The 20,060-nt window shown below is 35.3% G+C and overlaps 1 protein-coding gene across 2 annotated transcripts in view; it reads right to left on the reverse strand.

Moving 5' to 3' along the window:
* The window catches only part of STK3 (serine/threonine kinase 3), a 447,757-nt gene that overhangs the window by 96,441 nt on the left and 331,256 nt on the right, over positions 1–20,060 (reverse strand). For both annotated transcript variants that reach the window (XM_027850026.1, XM_027850025.1), the window contains one exon: positions 8,348–8,523. In XM_027850026.1, the coding sequence (XP_027705827.1) occupies positions 8,348–8,523 (176 nt within the window). The remainder of the gene's footprint in view (positions 1–8,347; positions 8,524–20,060) is intronic.

A 20,060-nucleotide genomic window follows, 5' to 3' on the forward strand; every position in this document is an offset into this window, starting at 1 on the left:
TAGACTACATAATCAATAATCATGTTTTAAAAATGTTAATGGTAGAAATTTGGGCTTAAGGAAAAAAAAAGGTAGATTTACCCAACCCTTTTGTCATTCATTACCTCATAACAATTATGAATCAAAAATATTTTTGTTTGACTTGGAACCAGCTGATGGTAGATTAACAGATGGTTCTTTAAAATTCTGTTCTTATTCCAGAACCTTTAAGTTGTTGAAAATGTATCTACTTAAATATAATACTATAGTGGCAGCAAAACATGGTCTACATGTTCTCTATTTAACACTAAACAATCTGGATACCAGAGCTGTTTGGAAATAATTCTATCAAAGACTGAAACATTACCCTAGTGCTGTAACAAACAAATTTGCCTTTTACATTTTTTACTTTCAAAATGTATCTTCATAGATTTAACCTAAACAGATCTTTTTTTAAAAAAAAAGTATAATCAATTAAAAGCAATTAATTCAATCAGTCCACAATAAATTTTATCAGCTACCTTTATAATACCTAATAATTTGGTAGAATTAGTGATCAGAAAATTTATCATTTCATCCAGGGCAGAGCCATTTGTCTTTTTGTAGAGCAAAGAAAAATAAGTTTTTCACAATGCTTTTAACATGGAACAGTTCACAGCAAAACCTAAAAGCAAATGTTAAAGATTGAGAAAATATACAAAATTTTAGGTAGAATCTCATGATGATGAATGCCTCCTACCCTGGACATCTGTTCAGCAGGTGCCAAAGAAATCCTGGATGTGTTTTGTGCTTGGGGATCTGCTTTAACTGCTACAAAAGACAATGAAGTGTTCCCTCTCATTTTTCATTCCTGAAAACTACCTTCCTCCAGGCAGAGGCTCATTCCTTTCATACCCTGAGAAAAGATAGAGAAAACTCTAGGTTTTTTTCTCAGCAAATACAAAAAGATAAATACGGATGAACTTGTGTTACTCCATAATTTTATGAGTCACACATTTTGGAAAGTATATTTCCATTTTATATACTATGAAATGAAAAAAACCTTTGTTTTCTCTTATTGTCAGGGGCTACCCAAAGTAGGAATTTTTACTTCTGCACTGGGTAGAGACCACTATAACTGTTACCTTCTTTGATGATTTTTCCTATTGTGATTAAATAATTTATGGTATTAAGACCAAAATGAACTCTGAACTATAATATTACAAGGAATAAAAGCTTATTTGTTGTTAATCCAAGTACTCTAATCTATACTTAATTACTATGATAAAAAGATCACAAGCAATCAGTATGATGAAAATCTTGTTTGATTCTCAGTCTCAGAGGCAAATATCTATGTAGAAAAAATTAATCATTAGAAAGACACATTCTATTTTCAAACTAACTCGAAACATGGGAACCTTTTCTTTTAAAAAGAGTCACATTATTAAAAACAATGGTTTGGGTGTAAAATAAGATCAGTGCTTGGAAGGGATGGAATAAAAGGAAAGCCAATTTTTATGTTGGTGGCTTTCATCCCATTCTCCAACTTGGAGTAAGTAAAAGTTTCTCTGTCATAGCCCCTTAGTTACTTACTTTTCCCCTTTCATTTCTTCCTCTTTTTTCCCTATTCTCTTTTTCTTTTCTCTCCAATCCTCTGAAGGCTAAGAGAACAGAGGCAAGAAAGAGCAGAGATGGTGGTAGATAGAACTGGGATTGATAGGAATGGTTGAGGCCGAGAGAGGAGAAACTAGTTGAGTTTATTTTCTCTTCCATTTAACACTCTGGATAAATTAAAGATAAAGATTTTTATCTGATAAATATTTACTTCTGGGAACCAAACCTAAAGTAATAGTGTATTGTGTATAATTATGTGGTCCTATGGATCCCCTAGTCCACAGTAAAAAGCAAAGAAACTTCTGTCTTTTCCACAAATATGTCTACTTTCTGGAGTTAATTAAAACCTGTCCCTTTAGATTCTACTTCTCTTGAAACCCTCTCCAATGGAAATGTTGCTTCTCTCACTGCCCCTACTCATTAATTCAACAAATTTCTCAAGCATTTACTCTGAACAAGGTACTGCTTAAGTGCTGGTGGTACAAAGAAAGCAAAAATATAGTTCCTGCTCCTACAGAGATTATAATCTATGGGATAATGATAAACACACAAATAATGGCAAGATGGGGAGAGAGCAATATGTGGAAATGAGGCATCCATGCAAAGTGCTATCAGAAACATGGAAAGGGAGAAAGATAACTGTCCCCTTGGAAGCTGAATGAAAGCACAGCATACTCCTTGCTCTCCACAAATGAATGAGGATAGCACAAAAATGATCTTGAGGCATCAATCTCTGGTCCTCAAAATACTATTTGCAACAAAGTCTTCTCATTCTAAGCACTACATATTTACTGGCCTTCAGGACAACACTCATCTTTCTTGGTGACTTAGCAGTAGGCTCACAATTCTCCCTATCTCCTGCTATCCCAACAACTTCAACAGTGACACTAATTACCTTTTCCAATACCCTGGGTTAACAATTTCTCTACATCCCAATTCCAATGAATCTTCTACTTTACTTCAGGCAACATTCATGATTACTAGGTAAATAATTTTTCCCTAACATCCAAAACTCTGAAATTCCCTATGATCCTTTCTCTTTTTATCTTTCCACTTCTTTCCCCTCGGTTCTATTCAATTTTTTTTTTCCATCTTCAAGTGAAATATAGTCCTTAAATACTCCCCTCCTCCCAACTCTCCAGTCCCCAGCTGTCTTCATTTGTTTTCCTAACCAATTTTGGCCAGTCAACTATTTTAGTCATGTTTTTGCTAGAGTCCTTCAATTTTTCAACTTCCTACCATATTCAATATGGCAATCCACAACCGTAAGCAATTAATGATTTTTTTCCTACTCCTGCTTTAAGAAGACCAACCAGAAGATGTATTGAAGAGATAGGATACTAAGGGTGGAAAACCAGATAAAAAGGGTAGTGAAGGAGTACAGGCATGAGATGTTAAGAAATAGAATGATCTTGATAGTCACAGAAAACAGAAATGGAAAGTTGCCTATGCATATTTGTTACAAAGAATGTGCCTTTCTTTTCTCTTTTTCCCCCAATGGGGTGGAAAGTGAGAGAGAGAAAAAAATTATTTCTGTTAATTTTTGTTTAAATGAGAGGGTGCTACAGCTGTGGAATTTTTGCATGCACTTTCAGATGAGGTCACTATACTATTAGCTTTACTTAATTGTTTTATTTTTTAAAAGAGGCCTCTCCAGGAGTGGGGTAATTTGTAAATGTCTGTAACATAGGAACAAAACATGGCAATAAAACTTTAAAAAATTAGTAAAAGAATAAACAGGATATCCAGACTGATTTGATATGAAGGGAAAAGTACAGAGGTCAGTGATAATTTCAAAGTTTAATGCCTGCGTATCTAGAGATACAACAGTCACACAATAACAGAAATTGGAAAATCAGCAAGAAGATCAGTTTTCTTGGAAGTTGGTGAGTTTAGTTTTAGATATGTTGGGTTTGAGGTGAAAATTTCCATTTAAGTAGAAATTTTCAACAACCTGACATAAGTGTGGGAAATGGAAAAGGAACGAGCAAAGAAGACAGAAAAGGAATAGTCAGAGATAAAAGACAGTCATAATAGTATACTGTTTAAGAACCACCAGAAGCAAGTATTCTTTCCTATCATAATAAAAATAATCTCAATCCTATTTATCCATGAATAACTAAGGTGTTTAATAAATGTTTTTCAAAACTGATTTCTAGTTCTTCACAACCTTTCAAAGATCAATGACAATGGTTCAGCAATTGTATCTGCTAATTTCACTGAGCAGTAAATAGTAGTCCATTTGAGCCAGGTGCACTGAACTCATGAAAGGTAAGGTTGCTTTAAATTTCCTTATTTACCATTCCTCTCAAGATATTGCCGCCAAGCCCCAGTATGGGCAACCTCTCTCTCTCCCTTTTCAACTCCCTTTCTGGTGTTTCTTCTCCCATTAGAGTGTCAACTCCTTGAGGTCAGAGACTGTCTTTCTTTTTCTGTGATTTTGCATCTTTGCAGCTTAACAAGGGGGTCAAGCACTTAATAAATGTCTGTTAACTTGACCATGGATATTAACAACTACTAGCCATTTTTATTCTGCCCTTTCCTTTCCAAGAACATTTTCCTTAGCAGAAAAAAACAGGAGCAAATTAAGAACAGAGACATTCACCAAAATATCATTGTTCCCTCCACAAAAGAAAGCAGTCTTTCTTTCTTCAATCCTCCTCTTTTCACCTCTATGGCTTAAAAAACTCTAATTTGTTATCCTTCGACTTTCTCACCAATTTCAGCTCCTTCTTTGTGTTAGCACTCCTGAGACTCCTCTTACAGGATCATGCCACGTTTTCACATCCCTCTTCTAACACGCGCTTGTGCTTCCAACTTCTATAGCGTCTTTTATATATCTAAGTTAGTGGGTGAGCTCTGTGTACATCCACACACATTTCTTTAGATAACTTTCCTTTATGTTATTCACTGGGATTGTTTCTTTTTATGATTTTAGAATTAAAACCTGAAAATCATCTTTTCCCTCCTTGGCTAACATGCCCTATAGGATGTTAGTCCATGTGATCATACCAGTTCTTTTTGTGAAATGGTCTCTCCTCAAAACAAGAATGTAAGTTAGACTATTTCCTCTTCTTGACTTTCACAAATGATAAGATCATTTTCTAAGCTAGCAATCAGTTCCTTTCTGTTGATGAGTATCAGATGTGCAGTATTATTTCCATTTGTTGATTCCCCTACCTTTTGAAGGAGGAAATTAACATGAAGACAAATTAACAAATTATTACACACTTGTCTTTTAGCAGAGAGAGCATGTTTTGGATAATTGAAATTTTTCATGGAACTAGGTGTGTGAGTGCCTCCTGAATCATCTTGGGAAAGCAGAACTGGAACTGGAGTTGTGATGGAGGATGAATCTAACGCATTAAGGCACTGTACACCAATACTCTTTAAAATCCTAGAAAAGGTGTTGGTTGATAACATGACTGCTCCAGGTGTAGAACATTTCCCGAACTCTTCATCTATTTCCTCTTGTTGTCCAGATGGTTTATATACTCTCCAATTACAATATTGCTTCTTTCTCTACTTATCTTTACCCAGTGCTCTCCCTCCCTCCATGATTCCCCTCTTTGGTTCCTAGATTTTCTCACATGAGTATAATTCTTAATTTACAATATAAGGAATATATTGAGAAACAGCACAGAAAATAAGGTAGACATTCTCAGAGTAAAAAGACTTGAGCCTGAGTTCCTCTTCTGATACATACTGACCATGTGAAAATTTCATAAACTCTCAGTGCCTCAGGCAACTATCTTGTACTGTCAACATCAGACCTCCAAGTGGGTCTGGGAAGAGTCTCAGAGCTGAGTCAAAAGAAGACTTTAGAGATAGCATTGCTATTCGCTTCTTGCAAGAGCTGACTGGAGGAGAAAGATTCTACCTTTCTCTTTCTGTTTCCCTTTCCTTGCAGAACCAGCAAAAGGTATGGACTTAGGACAGCTGTGCAATCCCAGGCTTAGAAGATCTGCTTTTGGTGAAGAAACTTCATAGCATTTGAACAGCCCAGAAGAGGTGTGATCTGAGTATAGCCACCAGAAGAGAATGGGCCCTGCCAAGCAGGAGAATACAGAGGCCCAGAAGAAGAGCCACTCTGCCTGTAAGTGCTTGGCGGTACACACTGTTCCTGATGGAAACCCAGGTCATCAAGGCCCAAAGGGCAAAACTGCCCCAGGCATATGAATCACCCACACATATACCTCATTAATCTATGGTTTTTAAAATTTGTGCCCACTTTCCCCAATGATGGGAGAGTATGACCCATGTTTATTGGTGGAATGTCATGTTTTAATTACTTTTGTTTTAGCTTGTGTTTAGTAAATGTTTATGATTAATAGCTAGTGGTATAATCAATTGATGCAGAGTAAAATACACAGAACCAGAAGAACATACCTGAAATTATCAAAACATAAATTTTAAAAAATCATCAGAGAAGCTGAAAAGTGTGGACAGAGAGATATCCTCAGACTCAGTTCAAATCTCACCTCAGACATATAGTGGCTATGTGACTCCAGGTGAATTCCTGGGCCTCTCAGTGCTCTTCTATCGGTTCCATTCCCTGAGACTATAAACACAGAACAGGTGCCAATTTGCACTGGTAGGTAATCTCCCTACATTGACAAAATTGCAAGTCTGATCCAATTTTAAAAACCAAAATGAAGCCAAACTTGGAAAAACTGAAAAGCAACAGTTCCAATGAACAGACAATAAAGTAGGGCACTAAGAAGGGAAAACCTTGCATACATTGCCAAAGTCACTGAGTTAGTTGCTTTTTTTTGTTACTAAAGTAGGTTCAATCCTGGGGACAGACTAGAGGAGAGATAGCCAGGAAGGACTTTGATATAAAAATAAAATAAAACAAAACATTTAAAAAATAAAATGAAGCTATGATTTGACTGAGTATATCTAATATTTAGATGTTTAATCCAAGAATTTAAGAGAAAATACAGAATCCTGGAACTGAAAGGAAACTCCAAGGTCATTTATGCCAGAACAGGCATCTACTCTACAACATCTAGTCTACACTTGACCCACAGTGACGGGGAACCTGCTATATCCAGAGGTGGCTTATTCCACTTTTGAATATCTCTAATTGGTAAGAAATTTCCCTTCACATTGAGCCACCATCTGTCTCTCTCTGAAATGTCCATTCATTACCAATCCTTGCACTTCTGATTGGTTTCCCTGAATCAAGTTTTTCCCCCACTCCATTCCATCCTCCACTTATCTGTCAAAGTGATCTTCCTAAAACTCAGGTCTGACCTCCACTGGTGCCCTATTGTCTCCAGGATCAAATCTAAAATTCTGTTTACATTTTAAAGCCCTTTATAATCTGGCCCCTTCCTACACTTCCAGGATCCTCACATCTTATTCTCCTCCAAATATTCTGCAATCCAGTGACACTGACCTCCTTGTTATTCTTTGCAAAACACTGCATCTCCTGACTACATGCATATTCACTGGCTTTCCCCCATGCCTGGCATTCTCTCCTTGCTCATTTCCTCCTCCTGGCTTCCCTGACTTCCTTCAAGTCTCAGCTAAAATTCCACCTTTTGCAAGAAGTTTTTCCCAGGCCTCCTTCATGAAGCTAATGCTTTCCCTCTGAGATTATCTCCAGTTTATCCTGTATGTATCTTGTTTGTACATAGTTGTTTGTCCTTCACCCAGTCTAATAAGAATGTGAACTCAAGGATTACTTTTTCCTTTCTTTGCATTTCCAGTTCTTAGCAGAGGGCCTGGATATAGTAAACACTAAATGAATATTTATTAACATGCTCTTTAGGTACGGAAGGACAAATTTAATCCCTAAGTCTTTTGTTTTCCAGGCAAAGCATCTCTATCTAGCTCCTTCAACTGATATTTGTATGGTGCAGTTTCTTATCTTTTCAACAAACTGGTTGCCCTCCTCTGGACCTGTTTTGGTTTGTCAATATCATTCCTAAAATGTGGCATTTTATACTTAATATGTAGTCTGACAAGTGTAGAATAGAGCAGGTCTATCACTTCCCTCTTTCTGGATACTAGGTCTCTCTGAATGTAGTCTAAATTTACTGCATTAACTTTGATAGCTGCCTAATTGTTGACTCATTAAATTTAGAGACCACTATGTGCCTTAGGTCTTTTTCAGACTAACTACTGTTTAGTCTTTTATGCAGGACTGTAAATGTATGCCAGAGTTTGCCTTCATATACTAATTCCACTTTTACGTATATGAAATAATTTATAAGTGTGTCTATCTGCAAATGGCTAGACTGTGTGTTGCAAAAATAGAAAGCCTTTTAGGGCCACTGAAAAGAATGAGAAGTATTAGTTCTGAGGGTATACAGAAAAAAAAACAAGTGGTTATTCAAGTGAGAATTACTGCTGTCTTTCAAACTCATCAAGGCAAACTTCTTAAAATGTATCTTTCAAGGGTCATCTGATGGGTCTGAAATCTTGATTACTGAACAAATAAAAAGCATTTATTAATGTTTACTATCTTTTTTCTCAGTCAGAAATAACACTTGCATTTTTAAATGCCCCTGGTTAAAGTTGACACTGCATTGGCCTTGATTACATGTAAAGAATTATGTGAATTTGAACAAAGCTCACATGAATATACCCAGACATCACTCTCACTGCAAATGGAGTTCTCATCTTATATGTTACTTATATATCTCTACTTTTATCTATGTCTTCCCAAATATATATGTACATAGTATGTCTATGTAGACATTTATGAACGAATGTAAAAAGAAAAAGGAAGGAAAGTTACTAATGAAAATAAAAATGTACTTACAAAATCGAAGTCTCCATCTTGAGGAACTTTCCAGTTGTCAGGAAAAACATTTTTTGACATTGGGAATGGCTCATGTATGTTCTGATTACAGTTTTCATGACTCTTATTTTTGAAATCTTGTTTATCAAAATAATCCATAAAAGATGGTCTTTGCACTTGCGATGAAGCTGCATTTCCTTAGTTAAAAAGAAAATAGGCAAGGTTTAGGTATTAGTATTAAAATAATCTCATATTTATATTATACTTTTTCCTTTATAAAACATTTTTCTCATAATATCACTGTGAAATAGGTAGTTCAAGTATTATTATTCCTACTCTACTACTGAGAAAAGTGAGGCTGAGATAAATGATTATTATAGAATCATTTAGTATTCTACCTTGCAAGTGGCAGAAGGAATATTTGACTCTAAGGTCTCTTGACTATGCAGAAATATGAATTCCTAAATTATGGAATAAGTTTAAATTGTCCAAAAATAAATTAATAGTCATTCTACTCAATCTAACAGAGAAAAAAAAACACCTAACTAAAATTCAATTAGTGTTATTACAAAGAAGAGTTTTAAAACTACATAACATTTAAACTGTGAAAATGTTTCAGAGGGTAAGAAGTACTCATTTTTTTACTACATTTTTAAAATTAGAAAATTGTTTTGAATACTTTGGAAATGAGTTAACACAATACTGCTGTAAATTACCTGTAAATCTTAAACAATTTTGCCAGCATTTTTTATATATATATATATACACATATATAGGTTTTATCAAGGATGTTAGTTTCAAAGTGGGGAGAGGAAGGAAGGGAAACAATATGCAAACAGCTATGTACAGACAAATTACATACAGAGTAAACTGGAGATAATTTCAGATGGAAAGCACTAGCTTCGTGAAGGAGGACTGGGAAAAAAACTTCTTGCAGATGATGGGATTTTAGCTGAGACTTGAAGGAAGTCAGGGAAGTCAGGTGGAGGAAGTGAGGAGGGAAAGAATGCCAGACATGGGAGACAGTCAATAAATAAGCATGTAAGTCAGGAGATAGTGTTTTGCTTTTGTTTTTTTGTTATTTCTGCAAAGAATAGCAAGGAGGCCGATGTCACTGAATTGCAGAATACGTGGAAGAGAGAAAGGTATGAAGAGCCTGGAAGGGTAGGAAGGAGCCAGATTATGAAGGGCTTTAAATGCAAACAGGATTTTAGATTTGATCCTGGAGACAATAGGGCACCAGTGGAGTTTCTGACCTGGTCAGACCTGAGTTTTAAGAAGATCACTTTGACAGCTGAGGGGAGGATGGAATGGAATGGGAAGAAACTTGATGCAGGGAGATCAACTTGAAAACTATTGCTACGGCTTAGGTGTGAAGTAAAGAAGGCCTGCACCATGGTAGTGTCAGTGTCAGTCAGAAAAGAGAAGGAGACTTAAAATTGATGTTGTGAAAACTGAATTGAAATGGCAATAGATTGAATATGTGGGACAAGAAAAATCCGGAGTTAAGAATATCACCTAGGTTTTAAGCCTGGGTGACTGGGAGGATGGTGGTACCCTCAACCATAACAGAGAAGTCAGAAAGAGTGGAAGACTTGGACAGGAGGGAGCGGGGAGGAGAAGGGGCAAGGAAATGGAAGTTGAAAATTAGTTTGGTTTTGGACATTCTGAGTTTAAGATGTCCTTAGCACATCCAGCTTGAGATGCCCAACAGACAATTAGAGATTGTGACTAGAGGTCAGAAAAAATGTGGGGCTGGATAACTAGATCTGAGAATCATTTACCTATGTAAATGGTGATATGTAAAAGGTGACAAAAATTTTAAATATATTTTCACATTAGTCATATAGTACAGAAGAATTAGAACCAATAGGAGGAACCACAAGAACGAAGAAACAAAACAAAATGGAAGAAAAAAGAAGAGTAAATAATATGCTTCGATCTGCATTCAGACTCTATAGTTCTTTCTCTGGATGAGGATAGCATTTTCCATCATGAGTCTTTTGGAGATGTCTTAGATCCTTGCATTGTTGAAAAGAGCTAAGTCTATCAAAGTTAGTCATCGCACAATGTGGCTGTTATTGTGTACAATATTCTCCTGGCTCTGCTCATTTCACTCAGCTTCAGTCCATACAAGTCTTTCCAGGTTTTTCTGAAGTCTGCCTGCTCATCATTTCTTATAGCACAATAGTATTCCATTACATTCATATACCACAACTTGTTCAGCCATTCCCCAATTGATGGGCATCCCCTCAACTTCCAATTCTTTGCCACCACAGAAAGAGCTGCTATAAATATTTTTGTATATGTGCATCCCTTTCCCATTTTAAAATCCTTTGGGATACAGCCCTAGAAGTGCTATTGCTGAGTCAAAGGGTATGCACATTTTTATAACCCTTTGGGCATGTGCTCTCCAAAATGGTTGGACCAGTTCACAACTCCCCCAACAATGCATCAGTGTTCCAATTTCCCCACATCTTCTCCAACATTTATCATTTTCCTGTTTTGTCATGTTAGCCAATCTGATAGGTGTGATGTGGTACCTCAGAGTCTTTTTGATTTGCATTTCTCTAATCAATAATAATCTTAGTTCTGTCTTAATGAATAGAACTAAAAGCAATGGGTAGAAGTTTTAGAGGGAAATTTGGCTTGATATAAAGAAAAACTTCCAACAATTAGAGCTGTCCAAAAATAGAATGAGCAAATTCAGGAGTTAGTAGGCTCCCCATTAGTGGGAGACTTATAGCAAAAGTTTTTCAGGGATTCTTTTTCAGGAATAGGTTGTATTAGATTTAGATATGGAAGATCAGACCTTTAAGTTTTCTTCCTGTTCTAATATTCTGTAAGCTATTTCACTGTGCAACCTATGGTACTTCATGATACTTTGTCATCTTGTTCCTCAGAGTTCATGACAAAGCAAGAGTCCACCAGGAAGATAAATGCAACTTCTGTGTTAATAAACATTTGTAAAGGATGAAGAAGTAGAGAAGTATTATGTGCTCCCTACACGTGTCTCTTTCATGTATGATTACTTATGCATATTATGCACATAGTGTGTGAGTCTGTGGAAGCATGTGTCCCAGGTTTGGGGGGGAGGGAAGAATATTCTTATGAAACTTTTCTTACTATACTCTTTTATTAAATTCCATTAATTGAATTGTGTTCTTTAGCTGACTAGAGAAAAACGATATTTTCAAAGGATATGGAACCAGAGGATCTACTCTAGCCTATGATAGCTCTTCAGAGGGCCCAATGGGGGAGAATGGGGTGCTCCAGGTGCTATAAGAGTAATGTTCTTAGAGACTATTAAAAATATTTGTATCTACATTAAACAGCACCAGATTACTGTACTTTTCTAGCTCTGACAGGTTTTTATAGTACTTTTGTTTTCTTTGTTAGCTGTCATTTCTGATTAGCATCTTTAATTTAATGTGTTCATTTTATATACCTGATTGAAGTCTTAAGAACACTGCTCTATGCCTCTGAGTAAAACTATAGGCTTTGTATTAGTAGTCTGGGGTCATATAATATAGCAGCAAACATTAGGGCAACTGCCCTACAATAAACAAAATTCAGTTTCTGGTCAAAGAATCATAATCTTAGCCCTTTCTAGGGCAAGTACTTTCCATTGACTTGCAATGTAGAGGCATATTTTGAATGGCTAAGCTTGTCAGAAGTTTGATCTCTAAGAAAGAGTAGTATTACTAGACAATGTAAGTCATTTGCAGTTCTTTTCATATTTATATTTTATATTGTACTTGTTTTTGTGTCATTTGAATATGAACTTCTCTTCTTTCTCAAATGAAACTGGATATTCCCTAAAGGTAGGGTCCAACTATTCTCTAAAAATGTTTTGCATGGTTTCATACAGCGTTTTAGAGTTGGAAAGGACTTCATTAGCTATCAAATTAAACAGACTGAAAAAAGAATTCTTAGTGCAACACATTCAATATATCATTACACACACTGTTCTTGAAGACTGTTAGTGAGAACGAATCTTATACTTCCTTAAGCATCCAATTATACTTTTGTGTGTTTGGGTCTTCAAGATTTCCTTGCACCATAAGAAATATTCCATATGGACAAAGTGCATTGTTCCATAGGTGATGGGCAGGGATAGAACAGAGAAACAGCCTACTTAGAAAGTATAGCAGATAGGGCTACAGGTAAAAGCCTCCAATCCCAGCCAAAATGTTAAGAGGCAGTCTTATCCCCATTATTCTACAAAAGCTATAATAACTAGAAAGATTTTCCTGACATCAAGTACAGATTTGCCACTTTGCAAGTACTACTAATTGATTCTTCTGGTTCTTGCCTTTTGCCCCTGGTTCTAAATATGATAAGTCTAACCCCTCTTACACGTGATTACCTTTCAAATATTTGAAGACAGTGATGTTCTCCCTGAGTCTTCTCTACTTTCTAGTTCCTTTAGCTGATTCTCATGGTATGAACTTCAAGCCCTTCATCATCCCAGCCGCCCTTCTCTGGATACTATCTTATTGATGCCCTTCTTAAACTGTGCTGACTAGAACTAAACACAATGCTCCAAATGTGCCATGTCCAGGACAGAGTACTAACCAAAATGATAGCACTATCATTTCCTTATTCCTGGAAGCTATGACTCTCTTAATGCAGCCCAAAACTGCATTAGCAGTTTTATCTGCTACATTATACTGATTACTCATATTGAGATTGTAATTCAACACAACCCCCAACATCTGCCAAACTGTTGTCTTACCATCTCTTTTGTATCTCATATTTGTGAAGTCAATTTTTTAAACCCAAGTGTAAGATTTTTCCTTCCTTCCTTCTTTTCACTACGACTGCTAGCAATTAAACTAGTTTCAAATCAACATAACTGTATTATCTAGCCCACATTTTTTCCCATAAGGATAGCATGAAAGACTTTATCAAGCACTTTCTTAAAATCAAGGTAAACTATAGCTATGTATGGCATTCCTTTGATCTCTCAGTTTAATAATCATGTCAAAAAAGAATATAAAGTTAAGGAAACATGACATACTCAGGATGGTTCTTTGTGATCAACATTTCTTTTTTGAAATGTTCATTAACCATAACCTGTTTTAATAACCTATTCTAGAATTTTGCTAGGAACTGAAGTCCAGCTCACTGGCCTATGTTTTGTAGACTCTCTTCTCCTTTCTGAAAATCAATTCATATAGAATCAAAAAAGGTCAAGAGTATCAATGAGAATAATAATTTTTTTTAAAAATGAGAAGGAGGCCTAGAAGTACCAAATCTGAAACTCTACAGTATTAAATTTTTTATTATTTCTCAAAAAAATTTGTACTAGTTAAAACAGATCAATCAGTAGACTAGATTAGGCAATAATATTTAGTATTAATATTGTGCTTTAAGTTTACCAAGTGCCTTACAAATATCATCTCATTTTTTCCTCACAACAACCCTGTGAGGTAAGTGTGACGGATACACTCATTTTACAGATTAAGATATTGAGGCAGACAGGGTCACAAAATTAGTAAGTGTCTGAGGCTGGATTTGAACTCAGGTCTTCCTGACTCCAGGACCAACACTTTATCCACTATGCCAGGAAACAAATTTTGTAGCTTAGTGATTAATAAACACAAAGATCCAAGCTCCTAGAATAAGAACTATTTGATAAAAAAAATTTTTTTAATTGGGTGTGGCAGTATGGAAGAAACAAATTATATTTAGGTCAACACCTTATAGCTTATACTAAGATAAGCTGCAAATAGATATATGACCTAGGTATAAACGGTCACACCATAAACATATTAGAGAAAATTGGAAAAAGCTGCTTGTCAGATCTATGGATAAAAGAAAAGTTTATGAACAAACAAGGGATAGGGTGGATAACTGTGTTTAAATAAAATTTAAAAGTTTTTACATAAACAAGTACAATAAAGCTAAGATTAAAAGGGAAACAATTAACTGAGGGAAAAATCTTGAGAAAAAGTTTCTTTAATAAATGTCTCTTTTCCAAGGCATTTAAACAACTAATTCAAATTTAAAAGAATAAGAGCCATTCTCAAACTGATAAACAGTAAGGACATGAGCAGGCTTCTGAAGAGAAGGCTATTTATAATCACATGAAAAAAATGTTCTGAATCACTATTAATTAGAGAATACAAATTAAATCAATTCTGAGGTGGATTCCATCTCCCACCCATCAGATTAGCAAAGATGACAAAAAAGGGAAAATGGCAAATAATAGTAGTAATAACAATGACAACTAGCATTTATATAGTACTTTTCATTTTTCAAAATGCTTTACAAGTATTATACCATTTCCAAATGTTGGAGGAGCTGTGGGAAAATAGGAACATTGATGCATGGTTAGTGGACCTATGAATAGAAAGCAAGTTGGAATTATATATAAAAAGTAGACCTATGAATGGAAAGCAGATTGGAATTATATATAAAAAGTTACTAAACAGTACATGCCCTTTGAAATGAAGAGATACTTCTTCATTTCTCCATAATCTTTCAAATATCATTGACACTTCAGCAATCACATTCACTCATTCATTCATTCATTCATTCATTCACTCATTGAACAGTATTTATTGAAAACCTGCTCTGTGCCAGGCACTACACTGGGTGCTGAGGATAGAAAGACCAAAAAGAAGCAATACCTGTCCTTAAGGTGCTTACATTTTATTTGAGGGAAAGAACATGAATGAAGACAAATAAATAAAAAATATATACAAAGCAAATTCAGGAGCAGGAGTGGGGCATTAGCAAGTAGTAGAAGGAGCAGCATAGGCCTGGTGTAGGAGCTAGAACATGAGCTGAATCTAAAGGAAGCAAGGGGCTCTAGGAAGTTAAGGTGAGGAAAGGATGATTCCAGACATAGGAAAGAGTATACACAAAGGCAAAGACTGGAAATGGAAGTCTATATATGGCTGAAAACAAGTAGGCCCATTTAACTGGAATGCAGAGTATAAAAAGAGAATAACGTGTAATCATCTAGAAGAGATAAGTTGGAATCAAATTACAAAGAACAGTGAATACCAAAAAAGAGGAATTCACATTTTATTCTCGAGGTAATGAGGAGTTATATAAGCTTTTTGAATGGGGAAATGACAGGGTTCTTCTCAGCTCAGGGGAGGCAGCATCTCCCTAATAATGAGAATGATCCAAAAGAAGAAAGGAGTGCCTTGAGAGACAGTGGGTTCGTTCCCCTTCACTAAGTCTTCAAATTAAATAACCTTCTGTCCTATTCAGTTCAACAAACATGACTACATCCGAGGCACTGTTAGAGACACTACAGCTGGCAGTGCTGCACAGGCACAGGCTGCACCTGATGTCATTTGAGGTCACTTCTTATTCAGATTCTATAAAGCCCCCCCTTTGTTGTTTTAAGTAATAGTTTTTATCAGATAACCTTAAAATGTAATTGTTCTGTAGAGAACAAAATCTGAAATCTGAGATATGTCATATTTGGCCCGTGAGTTAACAATGCTCAGTGAAGCTAAAATCAAAGAGAGGAAAAATATTTTCAATTAAGAAAGGTTGAAACCTATGACAGGAAAACATCATTCCTCTGTCAATGACATTTAGAAAAGAAAAAAAGTCATCTTTTTTTTTTTTCCAGAAAAGCACATTTTGGTATAGCATTCTTTATGTCTACACAAATTTAATGGATGTGGTCGCTTGAGTAAAATAAAAATACATTTAAACTTAATAGATCTATTAATCCATTAAGGAAACTAGCACTGAATCCAAGTCTTAATTAGATTTTTTAAAAAAACATAATTGTCTACTATATTACATGTGTCCACATTAAATACCAAAAAATTTTGTTATAATATTACCAAAAATGATCTTTATACTTCAGCAAAATCAGTAACAGTATTTAAAAAATATTGAAATTATGAACTTTTTTCATTTTTATGGAAATAGGGGGGATTTTGTAAAATGAACTTGAATTACAAGGGTAAACATTCTCACTTTTTCTTTCCACATATCTATGTTTGTATTTGATTTCTAACTTTATTGCAAAATACTTATTTACCATTTTGTTCTTATTTATACATTTTCCATTAATTTTGGCATTCAAATATGAAGACTTACACTTTAAAAATGTAAAACTTACTAATGATGTGTAATATATGTGTACTGAAAAAAGAAATTAATTAAATTCTAAAACCATATTATTAAAACAGTCTTTAAATTGTGTTCTTTTAAAAGGAATTGGGGAAGTTAGGCATATCATCTTATGGAAGATCTTGAGCAACAACAAAAGTTATAATTACTATGAAAACTTTAATGGTAAAATAAGAAAAACCTGTAACCTTGTGCCAGACAAGCAAAGTGTTTCTCTTCCAATAAAATCTTCTAAGATACTGTTCATAGAAGTGAGCAGAAGAATAGAATTTATTGAATTATATTTTCATTTTTTTCCCTAAAGGCTACTGTTCATTTCAAAAAGAGAAAGAAACAAGAAATCTCAAGATAGCAACCACTGTCATAGTATACTTTGGTTGCTATGGCAAATATATATGTTTTTTTAAATGTGGAAAGAATGATGACATAAAATTCACATCAATTTCTTTAGGAGCAACTGAATTATGACCCTGAATTAAAAAAAATATTTTTGAACAAGTTTAATGGTAAAATTTATAGAGCTTCTCTGCCTTTGCTGTTTTTCTACTCTTTACCTTGTGGATATATAAAACCCCAAGGGAAATTTAAGCAAATTCCTCACCAGTGATTTCCATACCAATCGATTTTTTGTCTTTGAAATTTAAGAGAAAAAATATTCTTCCCTACTTTGCAATTTACTTTCAACAATATATTCAGATAATTAATTATGTGGAATACAACAGCCTCAAAACACTAACTCATTTACCATTACCAATTAGCATTTCTAATTTGCATTAAAAACCCTCATTTCACGAACATTTAATTTAAATTCTAAGCATAAATTATAAAGATGTTCAAATATCCATAACACATTGATAATAAGTCATATCACTGTCATAATAATTCAAACTTCAAAGGGGTTTATAAGTATTAACTAATTATTCTTCTAAAGTTTTTCATGAGTGTTCCAGCATGTTTTCTTTTTCTGACTCATTTAGTGAAACCAATTCTACACTACAGTAGAATAGGCATAGGAACCGGGTCTGGACCTGTCTTTTCACTGAGAGATGGAAGAAACTCTACCAATTCAAGTTGGCACCTTCTTTGCAACTGATGGGTTTTTAAAGAGTTGCACAGAGAACTGAAAGGTTAAGAGACTTCCCCACGCTCGTAAAGTGAAGTTGTGGCAAGAGAGGGTTTGAGTTTAGGTCTCCCTTGCTCTTGTCAATCCCTGGAAAATTCTCAGACCCCTACCCTGTTCTGACTAGCAATTTCTAATCATCTCCTACCCCCACGGTAAACTCCTGGGAATCTCTGCTGTGACCAGCAATTTCCAATTGCCTCTGTGTGTGGATTGTGATCGTTCCAAGGATATTTCTGTAACCTCTCCCTTCCTGCAGTTTGGCTATTCTGATAACCCTACAGGTGACCCCGGCTTGGGGTACAATCAGCAGCCTGCCTCTGTGAGCTTGAAGGAGCCTGAACTGATCCTGTAGTTTCTAGGAAAGTGCTATTTCCCTGCAACAAATAACTTGTGAACTTCTATTTCATCTATCTACCTAGCGTTCCCCTGCATATATAACCTTTGTCTGTAACTCCCCTCACTGAACTTCCCCATCTCAGTAAGACAGTGCATTCTTCTAAACTGCAATTATTTGACCCTGAATAAATGCCATACTTTATTTATTGATCACCTTGTTTATCTGATTTTTATATAGGCTTGATACTTCTAGGCCAATTTTCTATACATTAAGCCATTCTGACTTTTAAGTACAAAAATTCAAATAATTTCACAGATAGTATCATTTATTATAAAATGGTCAAATGAAGAGAAAAAGCAGATGATTATCATGGCAGCTAGGTGGAACAGTGGCTAGAGTGCTGGGCTGGAGTCAGGAAGACTTAGTCTGATTCACATACCATAACTGGTTCAGCCACTCTTCAAACAACATTCGTGTGTATGTGTGTATGTGTGTGTGTGTGTGCATGCACACACACGTGCGCATGCATGCGTGCATTTGCACTTTTTTTGCTGACCTAATCAAGTTAACATATTGGGTAATAAATTTAGGGATGGGAGGACCTTAGAGGTAAACTAATGCAACCCCCAAATTTGTAATTTTTAGGCCTTACACAGTCCAGAAGATTACACAGTATTACTTCCATAACATTTAGCAGCAGATTATTTCAAATAGAAAGCGTTCTGGAGACTAGACCTGGTCTGCCACTAACTCTGCCCTGAGCTACCTATCTAATTCCAAGCATTCCCAGTTATACCATTTCTTCCTCTATATTACAGAGTAATACTATGAAAATATGTATAGTGTGTGAATATACACATATAAAATAAGTATATATGTATGCACACATACAAAAGTATATTGTTGCTTTGAGCTCTTTGAAAATACTTTTGTCAATAATTTTTCATGTATCTTAAATTTGCTTCTAATGTCTCCCCAAAAGCCTATTCTCTGTACATTGCTAGCCATTATAACATAATCCAAAACACTGAAAAACACTAAGTTTTATGTCTTGGCTCTGGTCTGATACTTTTCAGAAGGCCTAACCATAATGTAATTTCACCTATGATCTCATACTATCAACCCAATATCATTTCGACAATGTATTGATGATTACTTTGTACTCACTCCTGTATCTTTATTAACCATAAAATGTGTTCAATATAAATGTCCCTTCTTCAGTTCCCATTAAAACAAATTGCAATGAGCTCAGTTTTCTCATTTTTGGTTTAAAAGAATTCACTGTTCTGCCTGAGAATTTTCCATGCTACACAGAATTACATGGGAAGATAAAGCAGACAATTTGTCATGTCATGAATTAACTTGGAAATTCTCTTCTTAGCTTAAGAGTACTGTACCTAAAGCTACATATTTATATATACCATTTTTAGAGTAAATAGGAACATGTCAGAATTGTCCAATATTTGCAAAAATAAACAAACAAAAACCCAAACCTTGGAGAAATGAGGAGAGAGGTTTGAAGAGGGGAGTGGTACTGGACTAATTTAGAGTCTTTTTTTTCTTTTTGTACCAGCAATAACTGATTCGGTGCCTCTGGCACAAAGAGATGCCTTGGCAGAAGTATTTTAAGGTCTCTTATTTTGCAAGAACTTGAGGGGGAACAGAGAGAACGTGAGTATATAAAAGTGAATTAATTAGAACTTGCTACCCTCCCTTGAGTGTTCCTTCCAGGAATGGTAACTAAGAGCAGAATCTTCAGGGGCATTCACATACTTGACAGATATCCACTGAAAAATAGCTTGGTGAAGGTTGCACTGGAGGAGAAAAGAGTAAGATTTATGATGACCCATAGAAAAGAAAAAGTACAAATGGAGCTCCATACTTTTTGCTGCTTTACTACTACTTGAAATATCATGAAAAATAGGAGGGATAATACAAAATAAGAGAAGAGCAAATGTTCCTATTTTCATAAGACAGAAGAGAACTGTGTCTTAAAATTATAGGCCCATAAGTCAGATTTTAATTCATGGGAAAATTCTAGAACAGTTGATTAAAAAGAGTGGGCAAACATCTAGATAGGGAAAATTACAAAAAGCCAGCATGACTTCACCAAGAACAGGTCATGACTTCCTTGCCACACTTCCTTTTTTACAGGATCAATA

This window comes from Vombatus ursinus, unplaced genomic scaffold (assembly GCF_900497805.2).
Source record: "Vombatus ursinus unplaced genomic scaffold, bare-nosed wombat genome assembly UNPS02008961.1, whole genome shotgun sequence".
In the NCBI taxonomy this organism is placed as follows: Eukaryota; Metazoa; Chordata; class Mammalia; order Diprotodontia; family Vombatidae; genus Vombatus; species Vombatus ursinus.